The sequence below is a fragment of the Chelon labrosus genome, assembly GCF_963514085.1.
Source record: "Chelon labrosus genome assembly, chromosome: 15".
NCBI classification, from domain to species: Eukaryota; Metazoa; Chordata; class Actinopteri; order Mugiliformes; family Mugilidae; genus Chelon; species Chelon labrosus.
The window spans coordinates 14,074,208-14,094,616 of NC_140348.1; the positions used below are offsets into that span (position 1 = coordinate 14,074,208).

General features: G+C 41.1%; 2 protein-coding genes across 3 annotated transcripts in view; one reads left to right on the forward strand and one right to left on the reverse strand.

Annotated features, from left to right (window-relative positions):
- Positions 1-592: 592 nt before the first annotated feature.
- Positions 593-8,881, reverse strand: anxa11a (annexin A11a). Of its 2 annotated transcripts, none has more exons than XM_084562162.1 (15): positions 8,703-8,881; positions 6,959-7,249; positions 6,130-6,203; positions 5,145-5,516; positions 4,958-5,045; positions 4,331-4,425; positions 3,946-4,059; positions 3,703-3,793; positions 3,358-3,437; positions 3,210-3,266; positions 3,008-3,101; positions 2,803-2,898; positions 1,699-1,757; positions 1,463-1,585; positions 593-1,343 (listed from the first exon to the last, which is right to left on the reverse strand). In XM_084562162.1, the coding sequence occupies exons 2-15, from the start codon at positions 7,245-7,247 to the stop codon at positions 1,284-1,286; spliced, it is 1,692 nt and encodes a 563-aa protein (XP_084418288.1). In that variant the 5' UTR covers positions 7,248-7,249; positions 8,703-8,881; the 3' UTR covers positions 593-1,283. The 2 variants fall into 2 exon arrangements, with proteins under 2 accessions (XP_084418288.1, XP_084418289.1); XM_084562163.1 differs by having other exon boundaries at positions 5,145-5,369; positions 8,703-8,878.
- Positions 8,882-10,063: 1,182 nt separating this feature from the next.
- zcchc24 (zinc finger, CCHC domain containing 24) overlaps positions 10,064-20,409 on the forward strand; it is a 34,041-nt gene continuing 23,695 nt past the window's right edge. The window contains exons 1-2 of the mRNA XM_084562422.1: positions 10,064-10,538; positions 13,748-13,948. Of these exons, the coding sequence (XP_084418548.1) occupies positions 10,299-10,538; positions 13,748-13,948 (441 nt within the window). The 5' untranslated portion in view covers positions 10,064-10,298. The remainder of the gene's footprint in view (positions 10,539-13,747; positions 13,949-20,409) is intronic.

Consider the following 20,409-nt stretch of genomic DNA (forward strand, 5'->3'; position numbering starts at 1 on the left):
TCCAGAGCTGCTGGTGCAGCCACACATGTTGGCCTTTCACGCCTCCAGAAAAGAGAAATTATTTGTCTTTATTGATTGAGCAAAAGTCAATGCATTTAAGAGTCACCCACTGGTTTCGATCATTGATTGTAAGACTTTCAACACATTCAGTGTGGGAGAATCCGGATACTTGTTTTGAGGCCCATATAAATTTCAACTGTGACCGAGATTATTGATTAAATGCCATCACACAAACAATAATCCATATAAGATCTGCTTGTTGAAATTCACATTTTTGGTGTGGCTGCTGGGGAGGAAGAAGTGCCTTCACTGCCCTCTACTGGCAAACTGAGCCTCCTATCAAACACTAACGGCATCAAAATAGAGCAAATCTTGACAACTTTCAATTCATAATCAACTTCACAAGTCAGTCAAGACCCAATGAGCCAATTTAGGCTTGACAAGTTAATGAAACTCAATTACAAGCTGAGTGGCGCTCAAACATTTGCAAAAATCTGCGAGCATTATCTGTTTTATCCCCACTGTTACCCAACGTAACACGATTATCCGTGCGCGCAATGAAGGATTCTGATAGACAAGAGGGATGCATATATGTAAGAAATGCCATGTGTATTTTACATGTGAACAATTCACAAGTACATTCTCAATATTTCTTTTTTTTTTTGAGACTCATAGACAAGAGTGCATTTTATGAAATGTGAAGCTGAGTTTCACATGCTAAAATAACAAATATATAGTAAACAAATACATGCATCTGCTGTAAACACAGAACAACTGTGAAAAACAAACTGCTAAGTGTAGACAAAACATAGAAGAAAATACAAATGCTTTGGTTTTTAGCTGCTATAGTCTATATCCCATACAATATTCATATGTGACGAACATTAGGAAACTAGCTGATAAACTCGATCAGATATCATTTAATATCTGATCAGATTGGCACAAGTTAAAAAAAAAACAAAAAAACAACAACAATCTTTAAAAATATACAGCTCTTAAACTTGAATGTAAGTATGTCTTACACATCGATTGTATGGCCTTGGTAGTTCAGCTCAAATATCCAGCAAAGATGTCACAGGTGAAAAAATATAAAACCTTTTTTTTCCCCAAACTGTATATAGAAAAGCAACAATATATATGAGGTGCTAATAGCTAGGTAAACATTGCATTGAAAGCATTGATATGGCATGCAGATATGCTGTTTGTGTATAGTGCGTACAGATAATGCAGAAAACATGCTATTTATAGAAATCTTCCATCGTACAGTAGACCCTCTTTCCTTCTCAGTCGTTGCCCCCGCAGAGCTTCAAAAGGAGTTTCTTGTAGTCTCCTGATGTGTCTCCCTGTTAATTAAATAGAAGAATTAGCACATTAAACATGCATATCTGTTGTCTTTTCACAAATACAACACTTTAGTATTATAATAATAACAACAATAATAATACTAGTGATAAATACTTACAGAGATGTGCGTGTACAGCGACTTGCCGTAGTTTCTGACATACTCCTGACGAATATCCAGCATGTCAACCTCTGAACGGGTGACCATGATTCGGATCAAGGTGCTGTCTTTGGTCCCAGCTCCCTGAACACACAAATATACACACACAATGAGTGCAGCATTTAACTTTAATACCATTCTCCACTTATGTAGTAATGTATAGAAAATTTCCGTCCAAACAAGTTAGACTGTCTCACCTTCATGGACTTGTAAAGTCTCTCAGCAAAGTAGGCAGTTGTGTTTTTAATGCACTTCACTGAAATAAAGAAAACCCATGTCACCAACAGAACCACAGTATACCCATTTTCTCACTAAAATAATTGTAGAGCATCATAAGGAACAGTGCTTAATATTTAACACAACAAGATGATGATCGTACACTATGTCACCTGGAACGTGAACAGTGAAAAATCAAGGCAAATGAAGCAAGGATGGGAACAAGCAAATTTAAAGCTGCATCAATATTTGCATATTTTATCAAATTACTGTCTATTCCAGCACTAAGAGTCTAGCACATGGAATGAGTCGAGTGCCTAACTACTTTCAACAATGTTAGCAGATGGTCACATTTTAACCCAAACACAAGCTCTGATAAACCTGATCTAAGCTACATGGATAGCATAAAATGACAGCCAGATATTGTTCTCGAGCAAAGCTAAAAAACAGAGTTAAAAGAAGAGTAGCTATTTGACTCGCTTTCTTCCAAATGTTAGCCATACTAACATACTAATTTACAGCTGTGTTTCTAAACATGTTTCTGAAATATTCTGCCCCCTGTTGGTCAAATATTGAGCGCTGCAGCTTTAAAGTAAATCACAGTTTGAAAAAAAAAAAAAAGTAAAATGGGAAACCAGAAAGAAAACATTGTCCACTAAACTGAAATGAATCACAGCAACAAGAACATAGGTCAACGTTTAACACTGCAGTGCACACAAAAACACACTGACAATGTACAAAATGGCATAATACCAATGGAGGAATTAAAGTAAGGCACACAGATTACTATACCATAACGCTGAGAAATGTTGGCAAAAAAGGAAAAAACAAAGAGATTATGCATTTCAAAGCACCCATAACTCAGTACAGGTCCCCCTACTACAGTACATTTAGTTTCAAAAGTTTCATTAGCTATAATACCATAGCAACATAATGATCATGGAAAATGTTGGATTAAATATTCCGTCAAGCACGTACTGCAAACAAGCCTCCAAATCAATTATTCATGTAGAGCATGTTCCAACGCTAACAATACATGGGTGTGCCCTTACTTAGAAGACACTTAAAGGTGTGTCCAATCTTACCCACTGCCAACATGCCACTCTCCAGGTCACCAGACATCTCCCTGCTGATGCTCTTCTCAATATCTCTGCCACACATCTTCTGGTACTCCTGAAACACTACACGTACACATACACACATCATCAGTAATATATAGCTAACAGGACACGATTTTTAAGTATCCTTTGATATGTTTCAAATGTTAATTTCTTTATCAAAAAGGGTTACCTGCTCTAAGATGGGATTTGCTCCTGGCGCATAATATAGCGTTGAATTTGGACTCGTCTGTTCCCAATTTGTTTTCCCCAGCAGCATAGAGGGACTATTAAATTAAACCAATGTATACGAAGAAGGATTATTCACAATAATATTTAGAACCAAGTTGCAGAGAAGTCATCAAATGTTAATTATTTATGAGAAAGAAAATCACCTGAGCATCTTGTTTGGCCAGGGAGATGTCAACATTTTCTCGTTCATCCCGATTACCCTATAAAATACAGAACAGCCTATTCTTAATAAAAAAATAGCTGCTAAGAGACATCAGGTACAAAGGGAACTCATATGTCTCACAGCTGTACCTGAGCGAGAGAGATCAGGAGCCTGCGGAAGTGGCCTGAGGTGTCCCCACTGATTGCATCTTCCAGTGACTTCTTGTATTCTAAAAGGGAGAAGAGTTTTTTTTTTTAAAAAACTAAAAAAATAGACAACACAAACACAAGGGTGCAAGTAAAGGGAACGTTTGAAGACTGAAGGTAATAATCAATTCAAATGTAACATTTCTTTGTAAATGTTATCATCTAGATGCACTGAGCTTATCCATTACTGTAATATAAATCCTTAAATCCAGTGTTGTGACAGTGTAAGATAAAGCAAAAAAGAGCAGTGGAGGAAAGCACTGGATTAGCAACCCTGGGGCATCACACCTTGTTTGTATATTCGGGTTATCTCCTTGATTTCAGCGTTGGAGCGAGAAGAAAGGATCTCTATCAGACAGGCCTCATCAGTTCCAGCTCCCTGGGAAGGAAGAAAGAACAATGACAATGTGAGGGCCTGACCTTGCAAAAGTCTGAATGTGTTTTTCAGTGAATCTTTTCTTTATAACGTTCCAAATCAACATGATTCCAAATCTGTCTTTTAACGTATTTTTCTCTGAGAGTTTTCTGTACCTTTATGGCACTGTGGATTTCATATGCATCCAACTCAGCGGGGGCCTTCATCATGGCCATGACCAACTTCCTGAAGTCGCCAGACAGTTCTGAATGCAGATCCTTAATTAGATCCTGAAAGTGGAAAGAAGCTTGGAATAAGTCCAAAACGATCATTAAATGCGGGGGTGAAAGAATCTCTGTGGCTTGGCTATAATGAGGTCGAGGACACCCAATCCCCTCTCCCTTTTACTGACAGCACCAGCACCTGTTGTCTACTTTTCACTATTATAGCCTCTGGACTAAATGCACACTGAGCCAGGCATGTTTCTTTAAACATAACCACCTAGAAAGAAATTGCATTAGTTGTCAAAGTAACAGTATATAAACTTAACAGGACGGTTACCTTTCCATAGGAGGTTTTATAAGCCCGCAGCAAAGGTACACGCTGCTTGTTGGAACGACTCCCCAGTAAATCGATGATGGCTTGCTCATCAGTTCCTGTACAGACAAGCCCACAATGTCAAATGAAGCAAAGATCACAGGTAATACAGTTTGGCTGATTACATGCTCCACTCCTACTTAAAAAAATAAAAGAACCTCTCTAAATTCTAGATGCACAGATAAAGAAACTGGCAAAGAAAAATAAGGATGTCCTTAAGTTAAAACTATTACAAACACATAAAATACCTACTACAAATTAATTAGTTGATCTGTTTACCAATTACCATTACCAATGTCCCTTAACACATAAATGAACACATGCACAATGATCTAAGAAAGTCTTTACAAGTGCTTGTAAAACACAGACGTATTTGTGAATAAGAGTGGAAACTAGCTTATTTACTTAAAACAATTCCACTCTTGCCAGCTGACCACAGCCCTTACTGTGCAAGCAGATGACTCAAGTGGATTCTCATTTACTTAACACTAAAAAAGAGTTTTGGTAAATTACGTACATATAACGTTTGACACTAGGGGATCTTTAATTACTTAATACAGCCTGATTAATGCATGTGTCTATAACACTCACCAAAACCCTTCATTGCCTTCCTCAGGACTTCCACATCTTTGAGCGGGTCAGCTCCAGGAAAATCCTTGATCGTTCCCCTGAATCCCCTCTGAGATAAAAATACAACAATTTTCAGCATAATAACAATAAATGGTGCAGTCCCTTTTCCGCACTTTATTGTAAATGTAAATGAAAACATAGCTCTTACATTGATCTGCGGAGCTATTGGCATGGCTCCTCCTCCTCCATAGGCTGGCATGGACGGATTTGGTGACGGGGCCTTTGGGTACCCTGGCATAGGTGCTGGTGCTCCTCCAAAACCTGGCATGGGCGGGTTGGGTGATGGTGCCTGTGGGTAACCAGGCATTGGCTGGCCAGGCTGCCCGGGGTATCCCATAGCTGGGCCTTGGTGTGGGGGCATGGTCCCTCCTGGCTGTGGGTACAGGCCACATGACTGTTGGTTAGGGAAGGGGGCACCGTACCCGCCAGGTTGAGGGACAGGTGGGTACCCCCCAGGGGCTTGGGTGTACATGGATGGGTTTGGAGTAAAACCCGCCATACCTGCAGAGATCTGGTTGGCCTGTGATATGGAAAAATTGGCATCCCATAATATGTGCACAGCATGAGCTTTCAAGATATTTTCATGCAAACTACAGACAGCTGGCCACACCTTTTTTGAATATGACTTACGGGTGGAATTAGCATTATCCACATCAATATTAAACAGATGTCCAAGTAAATCCCCCTTATTAATGTTCTAGAAGATTGATTAGATTTACAGGTGAACAAAAAAATATCCAAACAAAGTGCGGCCAAGCATATGGAATAGAATTTTAAATATCCAATAGCACAAATGAGAAAAGAACAGACAAAACTATGAATAAGACATACAGAAGGGATAAAAGTTGCGCAAGACTGAGTGGTTTAATAAGCATGGATGAGAAATATTTGTATGACTGGTTTTCATGCAAGAAAACTAAAGAGGGGAAACAGATGAATAAAAAGGCAATGCTGAAGATTTTAGGATGCAGAATCTAGAAAACTCTTACCGTAAACGGAAACCATGTTCCATTAATGGCTGGCTAACTCATTCTAGCTGGAATACTCAACGCAATAATCTGATGATAGTGTATTTATGCATACTATGTATAACAACATGTCTGTGTGCAGGTGATATTTTGGGTTAGACTTACCATGCCAGGATTGTATCCAGGGGTGTTAAGACCTATGGATGGATATCCGCCAGTGGGGCCACCTCCCCAGCTGCCTGCAGCAGACAGCAAAGACAAAACTGTTCAGGAAAGTTGGGGAAGTACTGAGCTCTAAGTTCCTGAAATAACTGAGAATACGATTTAGAATATGACCCTTCTTACTGGAACTTCCCTTTTCTTGCTTCTTAAATAGTTAATAAGTAGGTGAAGGAGGGCTGGAGATAGAATGGGAGCACTATGTGAAGGGGGACTGTGGGGCTTGCTTCTCTTAGCAACAGCAGAAATGTGTTTGTGTCCGAGAGAAAAAAATTCCAGTCCGTTAGCTAAAAGTCTCATGATCCCTGTTTCCTAACACACAACTTAACCCACTCATCCTTTCTAGCGTGGGCACCAGAAAACCAAAACACTCTGTGTCTAGCTCATTGAGAGTTTGTTATGGTAAGTACGGAGCCAAAGCTAGCATATTAGACTGGAAAGTGAGAAACTGTTAACCCGTCTCTGTCAAATGATAATAAAATCTTCCTTGCAGCACTTCTCATAATTAACATGTTATATCTTGGGTGCCTTAATGACTGACAACGAGACTCACCAACCCTGGTCAAGATCACAATGTGTAATTTTGGCACTACAAGGCATTTTTTTGAAGTTCTTTACTTTTCTCTGAATCCGGCTATTTATTCCCTCCTGCTTTCATTGTTTATGCTAAGCTTGCCTAATTTCCTGCTGGTGGGAGTGTCACATTTTCCACACACAGACATGAGCAAATAATCACATTTCCCCAAATGTATGGAAGAGTAGCTCAGTGGCTTACCTTGAGGTGGTGCAGGTGGGTAGCCCCCAGCCTGTGGTGGGTAGCCTCCAGCCTGCGGTGGGTAGCCTCCAGCCTGCGGTGGGTAACCTCCAGCCTGTGGAGGGTAGCCTCCAGCCTGCGGTGGGTAGCCGCCAGGTTGGGGTGGGTAGCCGCTTGGCTGTGGTGGGTAGCCTCCTGCTTGGGGAGGGTAAGCTCCAGGCTGGGGTGGGTAACCACCTGGTTGTGAAGGGTAAGCTCCAGGCTGTGGAGGGTATCCACCTGCCTGAGGGGGGTATCCAGGGTAGCTCATTGCTATAATGAACACAAACCAGAGCAGTCAATCAAAGAGCTGCCCCTTTAAGACAAATTGAATGCACTGGCATGGCAACGGGAGCTGAAAACACACCCAGTTCTAAACCTGCTCCTCCTTGTCTTTCCTACTCGGAAGAATTCTTCAGTAACCAAACCATGAGCAATCTGAAATCTGCTTTGGAGAATGTAGGTCTGACTAAATATATGAATCCTCGTTAGTATAACTGCTTATTCAAGTTTCTATTTGTAGTTATTTCCCTAATGTGAAGTAAGGGTTTAATCTAGTCACTGCAGTAGTTGCTGTGTCACTGTCACTGGAATCTAATGAAGGGCAGGCTCTCCATTCCACGGCCACTGAATCACAGACTTTAGTGGAGTGGTGAAGAAACTTTCATTTTGGTCAGTTTGAAAAGCCTCTGCCGCAATAGGTCCACATGTTCCATGGTAAAAGTGACTCCAGTGGATTTAAATGGAAACAAGCGGAACAGTCTCCTCTCGTTTGCATTTTATTAGCCTTCAGAAAAAAAAAAAAAAAAAAAAAAAAAGGCATTGCTCTGTTTGCTTAAGCACCACAGGGCAAACAGAAAAAAAGAAAAAGGTACCATGGGAAATTCAAAGTCACATCAGATAAGACAAAAGCTATAAATTCAGTTTGCAAAAAATAACCACAAATGTATGCAAGAGGTCTTTGCATCACAATCACCTTTCACGCGGTTGCGAAAACCCGCATGAACTCTCAGAACAAATGTGGTTTGTCTCTTTCAACGTTAAACAGGTCCAACGCACCAACATCACACTTAGAAAACAAAACCAAAACGCTATATTGGTGAATAGGAAGTTAGGATCGCTAATATAGGTGCTTATCATTTGTTGTGACATTTGACTCCTTTAGTGACAGCTACGTACTAATCATTCATCTAGGCTACCGAACAGTATGCTAAACAGATTATGGCAGTCACTAAAAACAAATAAGTCGCTTATATAACAATAATAATAACCGTTTAGTTTTGGACAGAGGGCTTGCTAGCTGCTAAGCATAAAGCTGCTACGGGCCTGTGCAAATGTCCATAGGAAAACGAGCTAGTAGTAAAGTTACCTCCTAATCCAGATTAACTGTACATACTGTAGCTAATATAAATTTAAACCTTGCTCTGTGCCGTGTCTAGGTCTTAGCTAACTATTTATAAGTATGCAAATTGAAGCTGCAAAGTTAAGCTAGGCGAGGGTTTGGTGTCCTTTGCGTAGCTGAGCTAAAAAAAAAAAAAAAAAAACTGAAACAACATCTGACAGGCCAGCTAACGACACCGTGGAGGAGATCAGATTAGCACGAAACGACTCGGAAAACCGGCCAAACACATACAAATACGGCTCGTTTAAAAGGCGAGCTAGTGTATCGTTCACTCGTATACACAGACAGCAGATAGGATTGCAGTTGTTATATGCTAGCACTTACTTTTAGCTCGCTTTCGGTAGCTTCCTGAAGAAGGTCTTCCTAATGGGCCAGTCTCTGCCTTGAGTGTATTTAACTTGTGTGGGTGGGACTCAGAGTTTCCACTCAGAGTTCCCACCCATCTGACCCATGACAGACTGCAGTCGATTAACAAACACTGATAGACGCGCTTATAGTGAACATACAACAATATAATGACATGATGGAAAATGTGACAGGACTCTTGACTTTATTGTTTCACAATAGGTCTATTATTTAACAAGTTTACTGCCTACCCCGCCCTACTCAGGTAAGCCTGCAACTAAACGCCAAAACTAACACTTACTTATTATATCTAATAACTATACAAGAACTATAAAGTGTGACATACTCGGATGTTTTTTTATATATATATTTCTTTTATTAAATATAAAAATATAAAAAAAATATACTTGTACTATGTTATAATATATAATAATTACAAATATTTTACTATTTAATAAAAAATAAACCGATATTAATGCTCATTTATACCAATACATCTACGTTGTATATTCAGCATTTAAAGAGGTAGACAGGGATATTTATTTATACTTTAAATATTTAAAACACCATATAAATATAATAAAGAATTTATATGTGCCATACCTATGAGACTGATGTGTTTTTATACTTTTAGTAAGTACTGTATACGTACAGTATATAGTGAAATTTCCCAGTTTGGGATTAATAAAGCATCCATCAATATGGAAAAAATATATATATAGAGAGAGAGTATGATGTCACCAACAAGGAAGTGAATTTGTGTCTGTGTGCGAGAAAGCTTTTTTCCACAAGAGGGGGCTCTTTCTAAACTTTTTCCCCATACCATACTACGTTGCCTGCCACCTTCAGGTTGGCTGGAGGCTGGGACATGTTGAGCAGAGAGTGGCTGACAGAGGTTTGGGGCTGAAGTTAAGTAAGTTTATATTAATTACTTAAGTGTTTGCGTAAATGGTCTGTGCTTATATAAATTAAACAGTTTCCCAGACATGTCGTCATAGCATAGAGGATGTGTTTCAAAGGCATCATGGTCGGAAAGAAAATCATTTTAACATAAATCCCTAAGGAAGTCAAAAAAATAAATTAAGTACTCACCTTTACCCCTAAATAAACAAAAATAAAAACATATCATTGTACGGCTCAGAAATAAACTTGTTTAATTTAGCGAATGATTTGACAGGATATCTATTAATATTGTGGTAACGCTGAGTTATCGAGATGTAAACGAATATTCACGAAGCCAGACGCTGATTGGCTGATCGTCCTCTCTGACGCAGGGCCGTGGTCATTACATATCCAAAGAGCCTATCGCTGCCCCGCTGCAATAAAGGCAGATAGCGGACCATGGGGAGCAGGGGAAAACTTTTAATACTGACATGTTAGCGCAATGACTTTTGAGTAACATCTAACTGGGACGAGGCTCCCGGCGCGAGGAGGACAGGGCCCTTTGCGGGAAGGAAAAAAGGAGCACTTGCCATCTGCCGGGGTACGGGAACGAAAAGCAAGACGGCATAAGAGTTGAGACTAGTCCAAAACTATCAGCGGTGGAAAATCCAGTTTAGCCATCTGAATTGAAAGATGAGCTTGTTGTCTGCCATAGACACGAGTGCCTCCGTGTACCAGCCTGCGCAACTTCTCAACTGGGTCTATCTCTCCTTACAAGACCCCCACCAGACCAGCGCTTTTGACGCGTTCAGACCCGAACCCAACTCTTCCCACCCGGATCTCAGTTTCAGCAAGACTCCCGCAGCGGCGGACTTGAGCTCTTCCCTGAACTCCAACTATCTCAACAACTTCTTTCAGCTGCAGCGAAATGAGGTGAAACACGGCATGCTACATACAAATCTGGGGGATTTCAGATGGTGGCTGAATAGTTAGGAAGTGCTTGATCTGGTGCCTGTCTGGCCAGCAAAATGTTTGAGCATGCAACATGGGCTATTCTGGTACATTTCCGCCATGATATTTCTAATATGGACATAACTTCTGATATTTTTTTAAAACTTTTTTTTATAATCAAATGAACATTTTGGTATATCATATACTTTGAATATTCATAATATTGAATAATATTTTATCATTATTAGGATGTTATGGGTAATATTATCCTTCTTAATATAACACACGAAGAACAGAGGCTGGTGTCACTGCAAGACTGAAACCCTAAAGAACTAGCACAGAGATGCTGAGTAATTATGTAGTGTCATAAGATCAATTTAAATGCTCACTCATAAGTTAATTATAGTTTAACTGCAGGGATGTCATAGAGTTGTTTGGACACTTTTGATATTCATTATGGTAAGCTTATTAAAGCGTAATAAAGCAAGTGGGGATCTTAATATGTTATTATATAACTAAATACCATGACAACTTTTCTAAGTGTAGTCAGGTCAGTTCAATTTCCCCATAATGTCATTATCTAATAAGGGATAAATGAGTGTGTCACCAGCGTATGGACAAGTTACAATTCTAAGTAAAAGTGACACAGCTGAGCAAAACCATGTTTTTATCAGACATGTCCCTGATCGGAGAGGTAGGGATGGAAACAGATTTTGCTGTATGCCTCTGTCTGGAGAGAGCGGGCAACTGCAGGCCCTTGCAGAGATCCGCTGCATCTGACTTCTTCAAATAGACCAGGTTGTGCAAACAAAATCAATCCCTGTTTACATATTGGCTATTTTTGTAGCCTTGTGTAATTTTAGGGACAAACATGCCAATAATGTGTGCAGGGTGCAAATGTGATACTCCAGGCGACACTGAGCAAAAAGCGGCACCACACACATATATACAGAGCACACGGGAAACACATACTAAGGGACTACGGGCAGAGTGGTAGTGTTAAAAATATACAACAGGCCGTGGTATTTGTACTGCAGTTGAGTTACTTAGATCTATGTTACTATGACTCTGTGTCTCGGAAAACTCTAGGAGTGGATGGATGGCGTATTTGCCATCGAGAACCAGCGCTCATTATTATGGTGGTAACCATAGAGACCTTTTGAAGTCATTTAACATGAGTAGTCATCTGAAAATTGGGTGAGCACGTTATGCATTACGCTCAGTTGTGTAATGCCATTGACTCCATTTGAGTGCTCCGAACTGCAGGAACACACATAGAGTCTGGAAATGCTTTAAGGGGTGGGGGCATTTTGCAACTTACTGTACCGGCTTAGCCAAGTAAAATAAACCACTGCAGAGATTTGATTATGGAGATGAGTAATGCAAAAATGTGGTTGTTTTCGCAGTCTGCACTGGATAATACAACAGTCTTGCGAAATGCGCGTTAGATTAATTGATTTGTTCCTGATTGAGAAGTCACATTGTGACACAGGCCAAGTATGCTTTTTACAGTCCCGACAGCTGACAACTTTGTTTAAATGTGTGTTGCATTTTTTCCCTCATTATGTCGTTCTGGGCTAAGAAGCCAAATATTTCAATGTGACAGATAAATTTCGAGGGGTACTTTACATTTTTTTTACTTGAAAAACTTTAACTTGTCACTTTAAAGTGTGGACCAGACATCACAAACCTGGCTGAAACATATCAGTGTCTGATTGACCCCTGCAGTGTGACACCTCATCCCTGGACCTGTGAAAACACTCACAGATGTGCTACACTTGTCCACCTCACTTGGACACACTGTGATTGGTAATGACACTAGTCCCTAGTCCCCCCCCCGCTATCTATTACAATTAAAACACACAAAAACTCAGGACTCACTTACTCGCTCGCTCACTCTCTCATTCACTCACTCACTCACACAGACACACAAAATAAACAAACAGTCTCACCCCACCATTAGCAGATGTGTGTGAAATCTGTTTCCTTTGGGCTGTCAGCGGGGGGTTCCAAGCCAAACTGGAGAAATGTGAGAAACATAAACGAAGCATCGTTTCCTGTTTTTATATTTGCTGAAATAATTTCACAATCTGCCCTAAAAGTTAAGCTTTAGTAAACCCACCAGCACTACGGGAGTGGGAAATACACACGTAGCTGAAACACTGGGCAGATGGAAAACTCTGAGAAACTGCAGAGCTGAAATGCTTGATTTACAGCGACTACATGTAATAAATGAACATGAGTCTTAAAGCTGGAGCTGGTTAGCAAGACAATCTCACAGCCTCCAGATAAAGATTTGGCTTTCATCCCTGGCCAGGTTGCCAAGACTAAGGTTTCTGTGCTGTGCAACATTAAACATTCGCAGCAATATCATTTCCCAGACACAGACTTGTGTCCCAAAATGATACACGGACGTCAGAGTTGATGAAGAGTGTATCTGAGGATTTCAACATGCCTACGCACACACTGACATTTTTACATGAAAGTTGAGTCTAAAACATTAGTTATTAACGCGGTTATACTATTAAATGTCTAAGCGGATTATTAGGTAGATTATTTGCTTAGCGGCTTTTCCAAAACGTTACTTACCTGACTAAAAATGTCTGTGCTAAACTCAGCATAATTTGACCCAGAGGTCAATTCCTATCTGGATTGTATTTGAACAGAAGGAGACATGAATGAGAATGGAAATAAGGAACTGCAGGCAATGCTTGCCCTGTTATTAATATTCAAAGGGCATCCTCTATGAATTCACTGGGCCCTGTGGCATGCAACACTGGGCTTCTGTGGCTCCGAGCAGACTACAAACTCTGACCATGGCTAGTTTACCACCAACAGTGCATGGTGACATTGCTGATGTTCCACAGGCTGGCGAGGGAACATGCCTCCCATCTTGTTTACAATGAGTCATCCTTTGTAAAGTCCTGTCTATCTCTGTGGACGTGCTCAGTACTTTTCCAGTTCACGAGCACAGCTGGGCCTCTCGCCAGATGTTCTGAATTTAATGAGAGAAATTATCTTGGAGGGGTTTTTTCTTCTTCTTCTTTTTTTTTTTTTGTATTTGCACAACAACAAATAGGACAGAGGGATAAATGGTATAAAGGAAATCTGTGATTAATCTAAACATTTTTATGGGATGTTTTCTAAGAATCTACGTGTTTTGCTAAAACTGAACCGATGTCATTTGGCAGGCCTTAAACAACAACGTGTATAAGAATGTGTCACCCTATGGCTCCCTGAACAACATCGTGGATGGACTCAACTCCCTGACGGACCATTTCTCAGACCTTTCCCTTTCTTCTGAGCCAAGGAAACCCAACAAAAGACCCCCACCCAACTACTTGTGCCACCTGTGCTTCAACAAGGGCCATTACATCAAAGACTGCCCTCAGGTGAGACTCAGAACACACATACGTCGCACAATCTAGCCTTTAGATAACAGAAAGAGCAGAGGGTATGCATACATTTGAATTACTTATTTTTCATACAAGTCAGTAACGGCACTCAGAGCTGTTTTAGCTCCAGTCATCTCCCTCGCTTTCTTTCTTTCTCTCCCTCCCTCTCTCTCTCTCTCTCTCTCTCTCTCTTCCTCTCTCATTTTGGATCTGGTCTGACCTACTTGTTAAACAGGCTGGCCTCTGTCTTCTGTAGTCATGTGTGCGTGCATCTATATATTTGTGCTTGCGTGCATTTCAACTGCCAACGCATTACACAACAACATCAAAAAACTGTACGTCACATGATACGTTAACCTCCTCTCAAGTTTTTTCTGAGTCGAACGTGAAACTGCAAGGAAGTTTTTCAAGGCTCCAAATGCATGGGCAAATGCTGCAGGCGCCGCCTTCTCTGACGTGTAGCTAAACATATTACATTAATCCCGCCAAGATACAGTTGCATTCCTCCGCTTTCCTGTTTCCCACTGATTCAGTTTGTTGTGATGCAGGGTTTTTTTTTGTGCGTTCACCGTGGCAAATCCACCTCAAAGTCAAGTGCACAAATGTGTGACGAAATGGGGTCCCAGCTGTTGTCCTCGCCCCTAGACTCATCTGGGAAAGCACCAGGAGAATTTTAGGTTTTCAAACAATCTCTGCCAATTTATTAAATGAGACCCTGGTTATTATCCTTGATACTGGAGTACGTGTAAATCCAACCATAGTAAAGTTTCATTTCTATTTATGTACTTTAAGTATAGCATATGGTGAATTGATTTTTTTTTTTTTTTTGCACGAGTTAGCGAGAAAGGACTATGAAACTGCTGTGGTGGAGCCGTCTTTGTGTTGTTATATAGCACCTTGTAAAGTCATACTCCATGACTGGGATCGTGGCCTGGAACTGATTCGGTTTCATAAGAGGAACACAATAGTAGCTTCCCTTGTCATGGCAGAATCTTTACACGAAGTTGTTGTTGTTGTTGTTGTTGTAAGTTGGACTCAAAGTGCCTTCGCTCTATATCTCTTTCATGCCTCTCCCGTTTGTCTTCACTCCCTTTCCCTGGCTGAGGTGCTAACCTCAGCCCTATGTTTCTTTTGCATGGAATGGTAATGAGGAGCAGATGTGAGATTAAAATGCTTTGACTCGCTTTATGACATATGATGACTGGTCTCAGGGGGCCTGTAAAAGACCCGTGCACTGGTGAAATATCTCCTGGACAGCTCCAAACTGCGATGTGTGGGAATTAGATCATCTATTGACAACTCTAATGGGACTTTGGGATTTTAGCGCAACATGCAACATTTGCCCTAAAGTAATGCTGTACTGTACCTGATGATGTGCACATTGTTCATATGATACAGATACTCAACCCTGGAGCAGGTGTACATGAAGTAATACATTGCGTGTTTATTGCTTTTTCCATATGATCGCGTTTCTTAAAACCACATGTTGCGTACATTCACTGTACTATTTTACCATACAATGTGTTGCTTTATAAAACAAGACCCATGTGACAGCAGCAGAAACCGTGAAATGAATCTTTCTGTAGGTTTAAGCATTCCGCTGTGCATGTCAAAATCTCAACCGTCTTCTGGTTCCTATTTCAGCCGTTCGTTAAAACTGCCAGCGGTAACTCAAAAAGCAGCGAAGTCTCCAAGCGGCCGCCGCTCCTACGCAGCTCAACACCATCTCAGTTATTTAGGTCTCTCCTGGGCTTCTCTCCTCCACCTTTACCTTCCATTTGCGCTCCATCGTTTACGCTAGTGCCTGGTCACTTGTCATTGCGTGCCGAGCCAAGGATAGTTCAGCCTTACTTAACCAGCACAAGACCCAAATACAAGATGTGACACACAGCCTGTAATAGAAAGCTTTTAATGGCAAGAGGCATTTTTTAAATCCTAAATTGCTATGTTTCAAAGTGTGCAGAACTAATACTTTGTCCTGTCCAGAGATTCTTTGCCAGTTCTTTTCCAATGAAAACAGAGGCCCCTTCTCGTCAAAATGCTGCTAAGTTTGTCCAGCATAGAGCATTACATTCTAATGACATATGCAGTCCTCCTCGTCCTCTCAACAATTGTATTGTGTTGTTCTGTGCTGTAACTTTTATTACAGGGTTTATGGTAGAGTCACTTTTTTCAGATTGATTGAATAATGTCACATTTACTTACACTGGGTCCTTGATTCTTTTTATTGTTCAGAGTAAGAGTTAGACTACTAAATAGCTGAGGTTGAGGAAGTGCTAATGCAGTTTTTGCAATGCGACATTTTTGGTTATAGCATGTTGGAAGGACTCACGGGAGGTTTGTGGCCGTGCTGAGGGAATTATTTTTCAGGGAACTCTTGTAGTTGAGTGAAAGCCACAGGCCTGGCAGCAGCTGCCCTGTGCTCCCTGTCATGGGGACAGAGGTGTTATGTAAACTGGCTTTTATTCGGAAAATGAGGTCGCTCCCCTAGTTATGAGCAGAATGCCTCTCACTGCCACGCTTTGGCTTCAGTCCAAGATGTCTTCCACTTGCACTCATGATTTGGTTTTGTGCAGGGGACTAATCCTCTCAACAGCTGGCCCCACCTCTTTCGATTTGAGTGATCAAAATGATGGACTGAATGACATCTTCTTGCCATGTCTCCCTGTAGAAGGATGAACTCATGGAAAATGTCTTTTGCCGCACTGCAGGTTTGTGGGTATGTGGGGGTGGCTGCTGTTGCTGTGTGTTTTATGTGTGTCTTTGAGCTATAGCGGATTTCTGAGTTACTGTGCCCTATTCCTGGTCTTAATGCATTCCCCTGGTCCAGTCCTGCAGGATTATAGTTTTATGTTCATGCATTTTTTTTTAAACTGAATGTGAACCACAAAAATGTGGTTAACAATGTCTCACATAGCACGAACCAAAACAAAATGTAGTGTCCTTACAGGAGACTATTCATATCCACATTACCTTATTAAAATGAATCACCATTTTTTTATTTTGTGAAATATTTGTGAAATCTATATACGCCAGCAGCTGGTTAGCTTAGCATAACACAAAGACAACCAGCCTGCTGTGTTGAAAAGTAACAAAATTTGCCTACTATCACTCTACTAAAACACTTGTTAATTTTTATTAACAGGCTAGGCTAGCTGCGTCCCCTTGTTTACTGTCTTAATGCTAGGCTAAGCTAACAAGTTGGTTGCCTATAGCACGATTGTTTGTGGACAGATTCAGAGCGAATTCGGTCTTTTTATGTAACTACTTCCTATGATCTACTGTCTCTAAATATAAAGATACGCCAAAGAATAGAACAGAATAGAATAGACTGTGTTGTCATTTGCACAGGTACAAGAAGGTACAAGTACATTGGAATTATTGTGCGAATTTCCCTGAGTTCCCTGAGTCCAGTCACTCACGTTCCCTGTGACTGGACCAAAAAGTTTAAAAGAAGGCCAGCTAGCACCTACGTTCTGTGCTTGTGTGAAAGGAAATAACTGCAGCAGATAAAGGAAACCGACTAGGATTAGCAAATGCTAGAGAGCTAGAAAGAGCTAGCAACCACATAGAACTGGACTCCAATGAATCATGCTGGTCAGTTGGTGTACAGTTAATTCATGCTAAGCTGAACAACCAATCAGAGTGCATTAAGATCCGATCTGGGCTATCGAATTGTGATGATGCAGGAGCACCCTTATTGAGTTTAGGTAGTCTTTAATGCGAATCAGGACGCATTGCGTTCACAAAGGAATGCGGACACATGCCACCCAGATTACCTCCATATGTGATCAGAGACCGGGTCTCTCGTCCCCCCTCGTCCCCGGTTGTGTTCACACCTGTCTTTTACGTGACCGGCTTGGCCAGATCGGATCTTAATGCAAGGTCTGAACAGGCCTTACGAAGTCGGAGTCAGAGGCCTGCCTAGTGCCGGACACACCTCCAATTTTGAAGCTTGCTGAGAGCCTTTATAGTAGCCTGCATATATTTTTCATCTGTCTCATCGTTTAGACTGCATCGATACATATGATATGAAAAAGCCGATGACATACAGATTTGTCTTTTTTGCCCTGCTGTGAGACAAATTGAATATGTCTCACATATTTTAAACTGTTCTCTCTCTGTCTCTCTCTCTCTATATATATATAAATATGGAATGTTCTCTAAATATCCATCTGCTAAAAATAACATTGAGGCCAGATAGAAAAGAAGAGCGAGGCCAAGAGTGTCACGGCTACTGTGTTGATCAGAAGCACATGGAGCACATTGATCCACGCACAGAGCCTTCTTTATCACAACAGTATAGTGCACCTTTTGTTCAGATGCTTATGGTGTCAGTGGAATGTGTGTGTGTATGCAGTATATAGCATTAATTTCAAACTTTTTATTTCATCCTGCAGTTATCTCACTTGCAATAGTTGATTTTGAAGATTTCCAGCAAAGTATTTACATTGAGTTGGAGTAAAATGTGGCACATATGTGTGTATGTAATTGAATCATTCAAGTTATGAAGAAGGACGTCCTGCTGATTTCCTCCCATCCTTGCTCCCTGTCAGTCAGTCAGGCCTGGGATTTAGGCACGCCTGAATCTCCCCGAGCATGTATCTGTATCTGTGACCAGATGCCAATTACTGTGATGGTCCTCGCACCTCACGTGGTGTTAATTTCGGCAGCAGTCTGTCCTGTGACAAATGGTCACCATAATCTCCCATAACGGTGTCAACACGGGGACCTGAGGTGAGCTGCGAGCAAGGGCCTCTTCACACCCGAGGCAAATTACACTTTGAGTAATGTGTGACTCGCCAAAATGTGTGCTTTTCCTTTGGTCGCGGTGCTAAGCGCAATAGCCCGTCATTACTGCCGCCCACGCTGTCGACCGCAACAAACATCGGTGGTCGTTGTTGTTTTGATGAAACATGTTTGCTTTAAGACTTGCCAGTGACAGAGCAGGGATTCTTTTACGAACTGGTCGGCAGTCACGCTGGGATAATTGTGTTTTGGTTTGTTGTCGTACTAGGGTACGGGGGTAGAGTGGGGAGGGGTGATGATGTGTCAAATGCACATTATTACAAGTTTATAATTCACCAGAGTTACATCATCGCACGGCACTGTTTGTGCACTTCATTCTAGGAAAAATAAGTATCTCAGCTTTCTGTGGGAGCACTCAGATTTCCTGCGATGTTGTAACTCTAACATTAATGTCTTAGTTGTTCTGTAGTTAACTTCATTTGCACATTCACTTTACATTTACTTTTATTCCAAGCAGGATTTTAGGGACAAAAAACTCTAAATCTACTCCTCTTTGGGGTATAAATACATTTAACTGACACTGTAAAAGAGGATGGTGGTTGGAGGAAATTAGCAGTTTTTTATTATCCTTTTGAACCGTTGTTTATTTCCAGGCGTTTCAGCTGTTTTGTTTTTTATTATTCGGATAAAAATCTCATGTGAGTATTTGAAAAGGGAGCACAGGCTACCGCATTCACATCTGGATAGTCTCCCATGGTGTTGTGCTGCTGGCATTTCAGCTGTCACAGTAAATAAGAAACCGTCGTTTGTGGATAACTGTCCGATTAAACTGTCATTTTCGCTTCACTTCACTCAGTCCGTCTTCTGAAACGTCCAGTAAAATTCAAATTGTCCAATCAACAAAAATATTCCGTCCTAATCCAGTTTAATATTCTTGTGTGCAGCTTCCTATGTTTGTCAACTCTTGCACTGGGAACACACTGCTAAATTGTCGAAAATAGCTCGCTCGCTATTGCAGTGCTGATTATTCAATAGCTCAACAGATTATGTAAGCTTAATGTAGCTGGAGATGTTTGCTGTCCCCTGGAGGCTAATGTTCTTGGGAGGAGAAAAAACATAGATCCTACATCTGTCCTTTAGCTTTCCTAATCTCTGTTAAACCAGCTCTTAACTTCACTGAAAGTTATCTGTAGTGAATATTGTGTGTTCATATTTTTTCTCTGCCCTCAACAGCCGTTTTCCGTCTTCTATTCTTCGCTTCTCTCTCTTTATGCATTTGTTGATCCTGTCGATAAACAGTCTTTCAACACCACGGTGACACTCTTCAACATTTGTCATGAGAGAGTGCTTCACACTTTACCCCCGTGATCTCCGTGCCCCCGGGGCCATTTCTGACATGGCTGCAGTCATTATGCTGCGGAAGGCAGGCACTTTGGATGTGCCGCTGTCATGCCATTATTCAGCGCTGTCCAGTTCGTCCGTGTCGGACACAGAGAGGGTATAGTTCGAAAGCTTGAGGAGGGCACAAGGGCCGAGATACAGCGGGCCAGTGAAAGGGGAGAGGGGGCGCTTCCCCTGAAAGGAAATCAAAGTTAAAAGAATGATAAAAGCGCGGTTTCCTGCCAGCTGGTTTGTGTTCGGTGCAGGAATCCCATTCTTCCTCTCAGTTTTTGCTGAGACAACAGTCGCACCACTTCCTGTTTTGGTAA

What these genes read in the sequence shown, in the direction of transcription:
- anxa11a (XM_084562162.1), bottom strand. Translation starts at nt 7,247, where the DNA reads ATGAGCTACCCTGGATACCCCCCTCAGGCAGGTGGATACCCTCCACAG. An exon ending in AAATCCACAGTGCCATAAAG is followed by an intron (nt 3,794 to 3,945) that starts GTACAGAAAACT and finishes CTTCCTTCCCAG; the next exon opens with GGAGCTGGAACTGATGAGGC. An exon ending in CGCTGTACACGCACATCTCT is followed by an intron (nt 1,344 to 1,462) that starts GTAAGTATTTAT and finishes TTTAATTAACAG; the next exon opens with GGAGACACATCAGGAGACTA.